At 37.2% G+C, this 12836-nt stretch overlaps 2 protein-coding genes across 2 annotated transcripts; both read right to left on the bottom strand.

Moving 5' to 3' along the window:
• Positions 1-779: 779 nt before the first annotated feature.
• LOC113171915 (sodium- and chloride-dependent betaine transporter-like) lies at positions 780-5780 on the bottom strand. The gene is made up of 14 exons (XM_026374651.1): positions 5627-5780; positions 5405-5539; positions 5171-5308; positions 4741-4822; positions 3038-3170; positions 2765-2899; positions 2525-2628; positions 2300-2424; positions 2097-2209; positions 1868-2005; positions 1681-1783; positions 1423-1523; positions 1147-1317; positions 780-866 (listed from the first exon to the last, which is right to left on the bottom strand). Exons 1-14 carry the CDS (start codon positions 5778-5780, stop codon positions 780-782), a joined length of 1719 nt encoding a protein of 572 aa, XP_026230436.1.
• A 1548-nt stretch (positions 5781-7328) lies between these two features.
• On the bottom strand, positions 7329-12049 carry LOC113171916 (sodium- and chloride-dependent betaine transporter-like). Its single transcript, XM_026374652.1, has 14 exons — positions 11896-12049; positions 11674-11808; positions 11435-11577; positions 11005-11069; positions 9609-9741; positions 9319-9453; positions 9079-9182; positions 8856-8980; positions 8653-8765; positions 8425-8562; positions 8238-8340; positions 7971-8071; positions 7695-7865; positions 7329-7415 (listed from the first exon to the last, which is right to left on the bottom strand). Exons 1-14 carry the CDS (start codon positions 12047-12049, stop codon positions 7329-7331), a joined length of 1707 nt encoding a protein of 568 aa, XP_026230437.1.
• Positions 12050-12836: the final 787 nt, after the last annotated feature.

Genomic DNA, 12836 nt, shown 5'->3' with positions numbered 1-12836 from the left:
TTCCAATGTTCAGGAGACACAGCCAAAAGCGGTCCCCAGAGGTCAACAAAAAGTAAATATCCTTGTTTAAATAGTTAAATGTTAAAGGGACATTATTGTCGATGCAGAGTACACATACATGTGGTATGTACATCACATTCGTATGAATGTAGGATGTCATCATCACCTTGAGGCAGTTTGTGCTAATTTTGTAGAAACGACCATTTGGATTCAAAGATTAACTGATTTTAGAGAACTATAGTTATAGTATTGGGAGGTTTTTGAGTGGTCAAGGGTTTGAAATACAGTCAGTCTCTTTCATCGATATTATTATTATTATTATTGCTGCAATATATTATTTTTTGTGCTATTATTTTAGACACATCATATTTGCAGAAAACCAGAAAAAAAAAATTCTTGCCACTGTATAGTCTACTAAATGAAAGTTTTTTTACAATACATACATAAAAACATTAACACAAACATAAAGAATTTCGTAGTTAAATATAAACTACAACAAGAATAACAACATTTATTTATTATTATCTAATCTCTTAGATAAAAAAAAAAACAGTAATCAATGAGGAGATTCATACAAGAAACAGCACGTTGTAAAAGTTTATTTAATGATAGCCGAAATAAGATACAAGTGAAAAATTTTATATATATACATACATATATATATATATATACAATTTTTCACTTGTATATATATATATGTAAATATATATAATTTTTCACTTGTATATATATATATATATATTACAATGCTGTTACTTTAGTAGCTTTGCAGTAATTTGTCATTGAAGTACGACAGTTGTCTCCTCTTCTTCCATCTTTCTCTTCAGCCAGGCTGGGTCTTCAGGACGACAGAGGGCAGACAAACGCTGGGACACAGCAATAACACGGAATAAGATGAGTAAGTTTAAACACTAATTACTATAACACATAGCACATCTTGCCCACAGATACAGTATACATGTAGGGCACCCATCTCACTAAGACCACTCCAAAGGTTTGGGTGTGGTAGCATCATGGGTTGGATGAGCTGCAGTCGTAGCCAACACAAAGCTAAAGCAGTCAGTGACTGACATATTCCAGCTGCTAATTACTGAAAGCTCTTTAGAGGCCAGTTGGCTGTTATAAAAGTGATCTTTGGACACTGACCTGTCTGAAGGTTCCTGAGGTCAAGAACATCTGTCCAGCTGCCCACAGTGGCACCATAACAAGAGAGGAGAACGTCATGGTCCATCCCAGCACGTACGCCCAGTCAGGGTAAACGTAAGAGTTGTTGAATCTGAGGTGTGTGTAATCAACCAGGTACAAGATAAAAGAAATCTGTGGAGGTGATGAGAGTTTAGTAAAGATAATATAAATAAATAAATATAAAATATAATAAAAATATAAAATAAATATTCATGGTGTTTAACTTTTCTGACTCACCACTGACAGCAGAGGAATGATGTATTTCCAGCACAGTTTGAAGAAAACAAATGGTCTCTGTCCTACCATGTTCTCAATGATGTCAATCATGTGGTCAGCACCTGACAGAAATTCACAGACATGCACATTGGACTGGTGTGAAAGTCAAGATTTGTTTGTGTAGCAGAGTAAAGCTATATGATAATGGTATTATTTATATTCATTATGCTTCTGACAGAAAACACTCATGAATTAGCTGCGTGCAGTTTCTTAACTCACCAAAACTCCAGGCCACAGCCAGACACATGGATAAACTCATGAAATAATGACAAGCTCTGGTGCAGGCATAATAATCCAAGAGCTGGAAAATGTAAATTCCTCCCTATGAAAAAAAAAAGGGTTTTAAAAAACATTTCACAGCATCAGTTTGCTTTAAATGTGCTTTCCTGGAGATATTTTTGTTCACCTCAGTGACTAAAATCAAATGTGTAAGGAAGAAGAACACACAGATGAGGAGGACAAAGATCTCATGTCTTCCACGTTTATAAAACAGTTTCGGAAACATGTCTCTTACTGAGGTGATAAAACACTCGACCGCCACAAACTGTGGACAAAATCAAACAAACATGTCACTATATATTTCATCCATAATTCTCTGGTTTTTATTTTTTAGGCAGTGCAACAAAATCTCTTACATGTGTGTCAACACTCAGTAGAATGAGCATCAGGAAGAAGCAGACAGTCCAGAACTGGGGCAGAGGCATCATAGCTGTAGCTTGTGGGTAAGCAATGAAAGCCAAACCTGGACCTGTGTGTTAGAATTAATCACCAGAGTTAATACTGAAACTTTACATTTCCTGGATGTTTGTGTCGGGACTTAATGGATTCTGAGTTATACCTGACTCGGCCACATTGTCCACACTCACACCCAGTTTCTGAGCCATGAAGCCGAGTACAGAGAAGACGACAAATCCAGCAACAAGACTGGTAGCACTGTTCAGCAGACAGAGCCAGAAGCAGTCCCTGGAGGTCACAGAGACACAAACAGCCATTGCAATAGTTTGTTTATATTGGTACTTTAGTTTTTCATTATGCTTTGCACATGCATACTGTTGTGTTTTACCTGTAACAGTTGTTGTTGTACTTATTATAGCTACCCAGCGCAATCAGAGTGCCTAAAGACACACTGTAGGAGAAGTATATTTGAGATCCGGCCTCTATCCACACCTATCATGTCACAGGAAGTATAATTAAGTTCTCATGGGTACTGCATTGGGTAATACTTTTATTATGTGAATGAATGCTAATGTCTAAATAAACAGTTGGAGATAGATTCCCTGTGGCTGGTGTCATAATAAATTACCTCGAGGTTAGCCAGGCCTTTCAAGTTTGGGTACAGGTAGAAATAGATCCCTTCAAATGCTCCAGGTAACGTCAGTCCCCTGATCAGCAGTATCAAGAGCATCACATAGGGGAAAGTAGCAGTGAAGTATGCTACCTTGAAAAAAAATAAAAAGATTATTTCAGCACATTGTTTATTTAATAACACCATTAATTGGCAATATTCTTTTTTTTAAAATGAATAAGGATTTTTTCTAAATATTTAATTGTGACTATTAATATAAATTATTTTCACTTTTCCAGAGGATTTGATACTTTTCCAGATACTGAAGTAGCAGAACACCCAGCAGACCAGAAGACACAAAGCCAGATCCCACCTGACACTGCCCAGCTCCTCAATACCTGCAGACATGCCTAACACCCGCCGCCTGAGGTGGGGAGAGATTTAAGAGATGCAATACACATAAAACGTGGTAATGGTAACATCCAGTATATGGAAGTTTCATATTTAATAGTAGGAATTTTATATTTCACAGTCAGAATAGGGTCTGCTGTTATTGCTTAGACTCCAAATACTGCTGTATTTGTAAAGTTTCTTAAGCTGCAAATTTGTTCCTAGTTACAATTCTTATTATGTTTTTTCTAAGAATTTACCCTTAAATTAGGACTAGATGACAGTAAAGATTAAAAATCATTCACAAAGATCTTAAAAGAGCTCCTTTAGTCAAGACTTTTAAGAGGCTTAAGAGTTTCTCAAGCAGAAGAATTAAGTTGATGACAGACAGAGACTATCTACACACTGAATGACAGTGAGCTAATAATATGCTATACAGATTATATTGAGTAGGGATGATATTTGAAAGATGTGCTCATCCAATGCAAAGATGACATTAACAAAAGTGATCACAACGTTAAGATATTAGGCTACTGCAAGAATGCAGCAGTGATGATCTGAACAACATAGCACTTCCACAGTTTCATAATGTGACATATTCATAAAGCCATAGCTGCGTCATCACACCATCAGATAATGGAGATATTTTAGTCAACAGAAAGAAGCTTACTGCCTCAACGTTCAGACTGTTTTTACTGGAAAATACATGTTTAACAATGCTGCTACTTAAATAGACCCAGCAGTAAAATGAGAACCAATGGAGGAGGAGGGTGGAGAGTCAGGAAACAAAGACAGTTTTTGGGTAGGCCTGCAGGAAGGATGTAGAAATCCTATTTAGAGGAACTGTAAATGTGAACACTGGCCATGGGCCACTAATTGCTGCAGGTACCTTCCTTAATGGCTGTTAACTAAACTTAACATTGTTCTTAAAATACAACAGACTGTTACAGTACTCATGTGCACACAATACCACTGCATCTATAACTGAATAACTTGAACCCACACATTCTTAGGTATGACACACTGTTTTAAAATGTCGTCTCTGGTTGATTGAAAAATGTATATGACTTGACCTAAAAGGTATCTAATGTTTGGCTCCTTCAACAATAACATGATTATTAGCCGGTTTATTTTAGAAGTGGTGGTGGTTAACATGAAATCCACAGTGAAAACAGTCCAAATTTTGATGCTGTCAACATCTATTTGTTTAACTTTATGAAGCATCTTCATTTTCTGATGTTTCAATGATGCACTTGTGTGTCTCATCAATTACGCAGTGAAATAAATGAGGTTTATCACATAATGAAACTGAGAAAACAGTGAATAGGTTCCATGTTACAAGCTGCAGTAATATAATATTCAGTGTGAAATTGTGCATTCTGCATAAAGAATACTTCTAAAACATTTTGAAAACAGGATTTTTACTCAGAACATAGCACTTCTGTGGAAATCATATTGTCCTTACAATAAGTAAGTAACTCGAGTGTTTCTTCCACTAATGTAAAATGCATAACGGTACTCCAGTTATTTAGTATTGAATTTGTGTAAAGTTGGTGGTCTGACAAAAAACTAACTCCATAAGAAGAAAAAGAATTTGGACTCACTCCCAGAACTCGGTTGCAGCAGAGGTGGTGTTTGTCACATTTGGTGAAGACGAGTTCATAATCTGAAGACCCATACAGTTAGCTGGTTTAGGAAATAAAGATTTCACAAGGGAAATGCGGGTAAACGTGAGGAAATACTGCCACTAGTCAAAATGTTTATGTAAAGGCAGTCGGCTACATACATCTTCACATTTGGTTTAGAGAATAAACATCATAATAGAATATGTGAACAGTTACTCTTATGTACACAGATTAATACTGTTAATCATTTGCTCTATGAATCTCCCCAAAAACAAATCATGTTTGAATTTATAGAAAATTGTTAAAAGATTTAATTAAAGACAGAAGATCAGGGTAATATCACTTGGCTAGCATAATTTCTTAAACCTTTATCAAGATTTCAAAATAATCTCCGTAACCTAGACCTTACCTGTGTTCCAGGGGTTGTCACAGCTGGCCCACGGCAGCTGGGATCTGAATGAAAACACCAGGTAGAAAAGAGCCCACACTTGGATAACAATGTAGCTGAAGTCATAAAGCTTCAACACAAAATGTGCATATCCAATTCCTAAAACAAAGAAAGAAAATTTGTTAAGGGTTATCTTTTTTTAAAATTTAGTTTTTACAGCATTTCTTGCTAATTGCATTTTTTATCTTCACCAACCTTGTGCCAGTGGACAGATTTTCCTCCAGCAAGTGATGAATCCTTCCTGTGTGTACTGACCAACTGAAATCTCCAGCAGAAACAGAGGTATCCCACACACCAGAGCCAACAGACCATAGGGCAACAGAAAGGCACCTACAGAGAAAGTATTACATAAATACATGTGCTGATTTTTCAATTCTCTATATCTGAAATAATTCAACTCATTAAGTGAATACTAACCTCCACCATTCTTGTAGCAGAGATAAGGAAACCTCCACACATTGCCCAGACCGACCACGTTTCCTGCGACCACCAGAACATATTCCGTTTTACTGGCCCACTGTCCTCTGTCTCCAGCTCTTTGCTGATTTTCTGGTTTTTCTTTTCTGTTCATGGCGAGACCCTTTCATCTGTGACGAGTGACTGTTATTCCAAAGTGCTACTGATCTTTGCTCCTTTTGTTAATTTCTTTCTTCCCTCAAGCTATAAATCATTAAATACAAGCTTGATTGATCTAATTGTCACCATTTCGCCACCACTGAAGAATGTTGCGGTGTGGCCAACATCCAAACTGGAGATGACTGAGGCCAACAACCTGTTACATCAGGTAGAACTTTTTATTCCCAAAAACTTAATGAGCAAAAAGCAATAAAACATATCCTCCTAAAACACAAAGGACAACAAACGACAGCCACAAACACCACACACATAAATATTCTCATACACATAAAATACAGTTTATATCAACAAACATAATATTTCTGAGCTAATAAAATACAAATTGAACACACCCATTTAACATGATGAGTGATGTTAGGAAAAGTAAGTGAGAGGCTTTTTTAATGACTGGTTGAACTACCTTGAGCGGCAATAACCTCGAGCAAACACTTTGTGTAGTGTAGCTATTAGATCTGCCCAATGTCCAGGAGGAATTCTGCACTGTTGAGGTCTGGGCTCTGACTGGGCAACTACTACAGGTGACTGCACCACCCAGCTTTTTGTCAGCAGACAGCCATCCTGACATTATCCTGTAGGATACATATATAAACTTGTGAATGTACTGATGTCAAGCTGTGAGTTGATGAGATTTTTATGGTAGTATGCAGTTCATGTTTTTTACGACATGCATAGTGCTGCAAGCCATAAAACTTCAGTTTCATCAGTCCACAAACCTTTTTCCCAGTTGCACTGTGGAGTGTCTCTTTGACAAACTTGAGGTGTGCTGCTATGTGTTTTTTAGGAGAGAGCACACAACACTGCATATGGAGTAAAAATGGAACCATCAACCTAATCCACAGATCCACGAAGATCTAGATACTTGCTCTGAAAACTAAGTAAAAACATTGGTGCCTTATATTAATTTGGTTTATGTTATGTTATAGTAAATCTATTTCATCGATATTATTATTATTGTTATTATTAATCTGGTTGCTTTATTTTTTTTTTGTGCTATTATTTTAGACACATCATATTTGTTAATTCTCTTGATGTAGATAAAGATCAGATCATGTTTTATCACAAATGAATGCAGAGAACCAGAAAATTCTGAAATGTTCACAAACTTTTTCTTGCCACTGTATCGTCTGATAAATGAAAGTTTATTTACAATACATACATAAAAACATACACACAAACATAAAGTATTTCGGAGTTAAATATGAGCTACAACAAGAATAACAACATTTATTTATTATTGTCTAATGTCTGAAAAATAGAGATGATTCATACAAGAAACAGCACGTTGTAAAAGTTGATTTAATGATAGCTGAAATAAGATATAAGTGAAAAATTATATATATATATATGTGTGTGTGTGTGTGTGTGTGTGTGTGTGTGTATGTATATGTATATGTATGTATGTATGTGTGTATGTATGTATGTATGTAAGTATATATGTAGGCATATTACAATGCTGTTACTTTAGTAGCTTTGCAGTAATTTGTCATTGCAGTACGACAGTTGTCTCCTCTTCTTCCATCTTTCTCTTCAGCCAGGCTGGGTCTTCAGGACGACAGAGGGCAGACAAACGCTGGGACACAGCAATAACACGGAATAAGATGAGTAAGTTTAAACACTAATTACTATAACACATAGCACATCTTGCCCACAGATACAGTATACATGTAGGGCACCCATCTCACTAAGACCACTCCAAAGGTTTGGGTGTGGTAGCATCATGGGTTGCATGAGCTGCAGTCGTAGCCAACACAAAGCTAAAGCAGTCAGTGATGACATATTCCAGCTGCTAATTACTGAAAGCTCTTTAGAGGCCAGTTGGCTGTTATAAAAGTGATCTTTGGACACTGACCTGTCTGAAGGTTCCTGAGGTCAAGAACATCTGTCCAGCCGCCCACAGTGGCACCATAACAAGAGAGGAGAACGTCATGATCCATCCCAGCACATACGCCCAGTCAGGGTAAATGTAAGAGTTGTTGAATCTGAGGTGTGTGTAATCAACCAGGTACAAGATAAAAGAAATCTGTGGAAGTGATGAGAGTTTAGTAAAGATAATATAAATAAATAAATATAAAATATAATAAAAATCTAAAATAAATATTCATGGTGTTTAACTTTTCTGACTCACCACTGACAGCAGAGGAATGATGTATTTCCAGCACAGTTTGAAGAAAACAAATGGTCTCTGTCCTACCATGTTCTCAATGATTTCAATCATGTGGTCAGCACCTGACAGAAATTCACAGACAAGCACATTGGATCGGTGTAAAAGTCAAGATTTGTTTGTGTAGCAGAGTAAAGCTATGTGATAATGGTATTATTTATATTCATTATGCTTCTGACAGAAATCACTTGTGTAACTCATGAATTAGCTGCGTGCAGTTTCTTAACTCACCAAAACTCCAGGCCACAGCCAGACACATCGATAAACTCATGAAATAATGACAAGCTCTGGTGCAGGCATAATAATCCAAGAGCTGGAAAATGTAAATTCCTCCCTATGAAAAAAAAAAGGGTTTTAAAAAACATTTCACAGCAACAGTTTGCTTTAAATGTGCTTTCCTGGAGATATTTTTGCTCACCTCAGTGACTAAAATCAAATGTGTAAGGAAGAAGAACACACAGATGAGGAGGACAAAGATCTCATGTCTTCCACGTTTATAAAACAGTTTCGGAAACACGTCTCTTATTGAGGTGATAACACACTCGACCGTCACAAACTGTGGAAAAAATCAAACAAACATGTCACTATATATTTCATCCATAATCCCTGGATATTATTTTTTAGGCAGTGCAACAAAATCTCTTACATGTGTGTCAACACTCAGTAGAATGAGCATCAGGAAGAAGCAGACAGTCCAGAACTGTGGCAGAGGCATCATAGCTGTAGCTTGTGGGTAAGCAATGAAAGCCAAACCTGGACCTGTGTGTTAGAATTAATCACCAGAGTTAATACTGAAACTTTACATTTCCTGGATGTTTGTGTCGGGACTCAGTGGATTCTGAGTTATACCTGACTCGGCCACATTGTCCACACTCACACCCTGTTTCTGAGCCATGAATCCAAGTACAGAGAAGACGACAAATCCAGCAACAAGACTGGTAGCACTGTTCAGCAGACAGAGCCAGAAGCAGTCCCTGGAGGTCACAGAGACACAAAAGGCCATTGCAATAGTTTGTTATATTGGTATTTAGTTTTTCATTATACTTTGCACGTGCATACTGTTGTGTTTTACCTGTAACAGTTGTTGTAGTACTTATTATAGCTACCCAGCGCAATCAGAGTGCCTGCAGATACACTATAGGAGAAGTATATTTGAGATCCGGCCTCTATCCACACCTATCATGTCACAGGAAGGATAATTAAATTCTCATGGGTACTGCATTGCGCAATACTTTTACTATCTGAATGAATGCTAATGTCTAAATAAACAGTTGGAGATAGATTCCCTGTGGCTGGTGTCATAATAAATTACCTCAAGGTTAGCCAGGCCTTTCAAGTTTGGGTACAGGTAGAAATAGATCCCTTCAAATGCTCCAGGTAACGTCAGTCCCCTGAACAGCAGTATCAAGAGCATCACATAGGGGAAAGTAGCAGTGAAGTATGCTACCTTGAAAAAAAATAAAAAGATTATTTCAGCACATTGTTTATTTAATAACCTGATTAATTGGCAATATTCTTTTTTTTTTAAACACGTTTTGATGAAATGAATAAGGATTTTTTTCTAAATATTTAATTTTGACTATTAATATAAATTATTTTCACTTTTCCAGAGGATTTGATACTTTTCCAGATACTGAAGTAGCAGAACACCCAGCAGACCAGAAGACACAAAGCCAGATCCCACCTGACACTGCCCAGCTCCTCAATACCTGCAGACATGCCTAACACCCGCCGCCTGAGGTGGGGAGAGATTTAAGAGATGCAATACACATAAAACATAGTAATGGTAACATCCAGTATATGGAAGTTTTCATATTTTATAGTAATAAAGTAGGAATTCTATGTTTCACATCCAGAATAGATTCTGCAGTTATTGCTCAAAGGGCGGGTTTTCTAAAGTTTCTTAAGCCACAAATTCGTTCCTAGTGACAATTCTTACTATGTTTTCTAAGAATTTACCCTTAAATTAGGACTAGATGACAGTAAAGATTAAAAATCATTCACAAAGATCTTAAAACAGCTCCTTTAGTCAAGACTTTTAATAACTTAAAAACGGCTGGTTAGTGCAGTGGGGACTGGGGTTCGATTCCCAGCCGTGGCCTACCTCCAGTAGGGGTCCTTAGGCAAGACCTCCTCACGCTCACGCCCCTCCTTTTTTTTTTTGGGATAAAAGCGTCTGCTAAATGACTAAATGTAATTGTAAATGTAAGAGGCTTAAGAGTTTCTCAAGCAGAAGAATTAAGTTGCTGACAGACAGAGACTATCTACACACTGAATGACAGTGAGCTAATAATATGCTATACAGATTATATTGAGTAGGGATGATGTTTGAAAGATGTGCTCATCCAATGCAAAGATGACATCGACAAAAATGATAACAACACATCTGGCTACTGGGAGAATGCAGCAGTGATGATTTGTCCATCATAGCACTTCCAAAGTTTCATGTTGTGACAAACCTCATTTATTTTCAGCTGGGGACACAAAACTGCGTCATCACACCATCAGATAATGTTTTTACTGGAAAATACATGTTTAACAATGCTGCTACTTAAATAGACCCAGCAGTAAAATGAGAACCAAACATTTGGCTAATTTAAAAGTATCATCAAAGAACACTGTTGGTGTATGGAGGAGGAGGGTGGAGAGTCAGGAAATAAAGACAGTTTTTGGGTAGCCCTGCAGGAAGGATGTAGAAATCCTATTTACAGTAATTTATGCAAATGTGAACACACAATAGCTGCAGTTACCTCCCTCATGGTTGTTAACTAAACTTAATACTTAGACTTTTAAAACATTTTGAAAACAGGATTTTTACTCAGAACATAGCACTTCTGTGGAAATCATATTGTCCTTACAATAAGTAAGTAACTCGAGTGTCTCTTTCACTAATGTAAAATGCATAACGGTACTCCAGTTATTTAGTATTGAATTTGTGTAAAGTTGGTGGTCTGACAAAAAAACTAACTCCATTAGAAGAAAAAGAATTTGGACTCACTCCCAGAACTCGGTTGCAGCAGAGGTGGTGTTTGCGGTCACATTTGGTGAAGACGAGTTCATAATCTGAAGACCCATACAGTTAGCTGGTTTAGGAAATAAAGATTTCACAGGGGAAATGTGGGTAAACGTGAGGAAATACTGACACTAGTCTAAATGTTTATGTAAAGGCAGTCGGCTACATACATCTTCACATTTGGTTTAGAGAATAAATGTGTCATAATAGAATATGTGAACAGTTAAACTTATGTACACAGATTAACACTGTTAATCATTTGCTCTATGAATCTCCCCAAAAACAAATCATGTCTGAATTCATAGAAAATTGTTAAAATATTTAATTAAAGACAGAAGATCAGGGTAATATCACTTGGCTAGCATAATTTCTTAAACCTTTATCAAGATTTCAAAATAATCTCCATAACCTAGACCTTACCTGTGTTCCAGGGGTTGTCACAGCTGGCCCACGGCAGCTGGGATCTGAATGAAAACACCAGGTAGAAAAGAGCCCACACTTGGATAACAATGTAGCTGAAGCCATAAAGCTTCAACACAAAATGTGCATATCCAATTCCTAAAACAAAGAAAGACAATTTTTTAAGGGTTATCTTTTTTGACAATTTAGTTTTTACAGCATTTCTTTCTAATTGCATTTTTTATCTTCACCAACCTTGTGCCAGTGGACAGATTTTCTTCCAGCAGGTGATGAATCCTTCCTGTGTGTACTGACCAACTGAAATCTCCAGCAGAAACAGAGGTATCCCACATACCAGAGCCAACAGACCATAGGGCAACAGAAAGGCACCTACAGAGAAAGTATTACACAAATACATGTGCTGATTTTTCAAGTCTCTATATCCAAAATAATTCAACTCATTAAGTGAATACTAACCTCCACCATTCTTGTAGCAGAGATAAGGAAACCTCCACACATTGCCCAGGCCGACCACGTTTCCTGCGACCACCAGAACATATTCCGTTTTACTGGCCCACTGTCCTCTGTCTCCAGCTCTTTGCTGATTTTCTGCTTTTTCTTTTCTGTTCATGGCGAGACCCTTTCATCTGTGACGAGTGACTGTTATTCCAAAGTGCTACTGAACTTTCCTGCCTTTTGTTAATTTCTTTCTTCCCTCAAGCTATAAATTATTAAATACAAGCTTGATTGATCTAATTGCCACCATTTCGCCACCACTAAACAGTGTTGCAGTGTGGCCAACATCCAAACTGGAGATGACTGAGGCCAACAACATGTTACATCAGGTAGAACTTTTTATTTCTAAAAACTTAACGAGCAAAAAGAAATAAAACATATCCTCCTAAAACACAAATGACAACAAACAACAGCCACAAACACCACACACATGAATATTCTCATACACATAAAATACAGTTGCATCAGTTTCCTTTTTTTTTCTACATACATTGGTCATGAAATATGATCCGAAAGTAATAAATATAGACAAACATAATATTTCTGAGCTGATCACACACAAACAGTTAAAACTGACTATATTGAACACACCCATTTAACATGATGAGTGATGTTAGGAAAAGTAAGTGAGAGGCTTTTTTAATAACTGGTTGAACTACCTTGAGCGGCAATAACCTCGAGCAAACACTTTGTGTAGTGTAGCTATTAGATCTGCCCAATGTCCAGGAGGAATTCTGCACTGTTGAGGTCTGGGCTCTGACTGGGCAACTACTACAGGTGACTGCACCACCCAGCTTTTTGTCAGCTTCAGTTCGCAGACAGCCATCCTGACATTATCCTGTAGGATACATATGTAAACTTGAGGTGCGCTGCTATGTGTTTTTTAGGAGAGAGCACACAAC

The sequence above is a fragment of the Anabas testudineus genome, chromosome 17 (genome assembly GCF_900324465.2).
Source record: "Anabas testudineus chromosome 17, fAnaTes1.2, whole genome shotgun sequence".
NCBI classification, from domain to species: Eukaryota; Metazoa; Chordata; class Actinopteri; order Anabantiformes; family Anabantidae; genus Anabas; species Anabas testudineus.
Note: the sequence above shows the minus strand (reverse complement) of the source record. Positions and strands in the feature narration are given on the sequence as shown.

Bases quoted from the DNA above. Each gene is read 5' to 3' on its own strand.
- LOC113171915 (XM_026374651.1), bottom strand. From the start codon at position 5,780: ATGAACAGAAAAGAAAAACCAGAAAATCAGCAAAGAGCTGGAGACAGA. The intron at 3,171-4,740 runs GTGAGTCCAAAT...TCCCCACCTCAG, and splicing joins GCTGCAACCGAGTTCTGGGA to GCGGCGGGTGTTAGGCATGT. The intron at 1,318-1,422 runs GTGAGTCAGAAA...TCACCTCCACAG, and splicing joins TCATTCCTCTGCTGTCAGTG to ATTTCTTTTATCTTGTACCT.
- LOC113171916 (XM_026374652.1), bottom strand. From the start codon at position 12,049: ATGAACAGAAAAGAAAAAGCAGAAAATCAGCAAAGAGCTGGAGACAGA. The intron at 9,742-11,004 runs GTGAGTCCAAAT...TCCCCACCTCAG, and splicing joins GCTGCAACCGAGTTCTGGGA to GCGGCGGGTGTTAGGCATGT. The intron at 8,981-9,078 runs GTAAAACACAAC...TGTGACCTCCAG, and splicing joins TACTACAACAACTGTTACAG to GGACTGCTTCTGGCTCTGTC.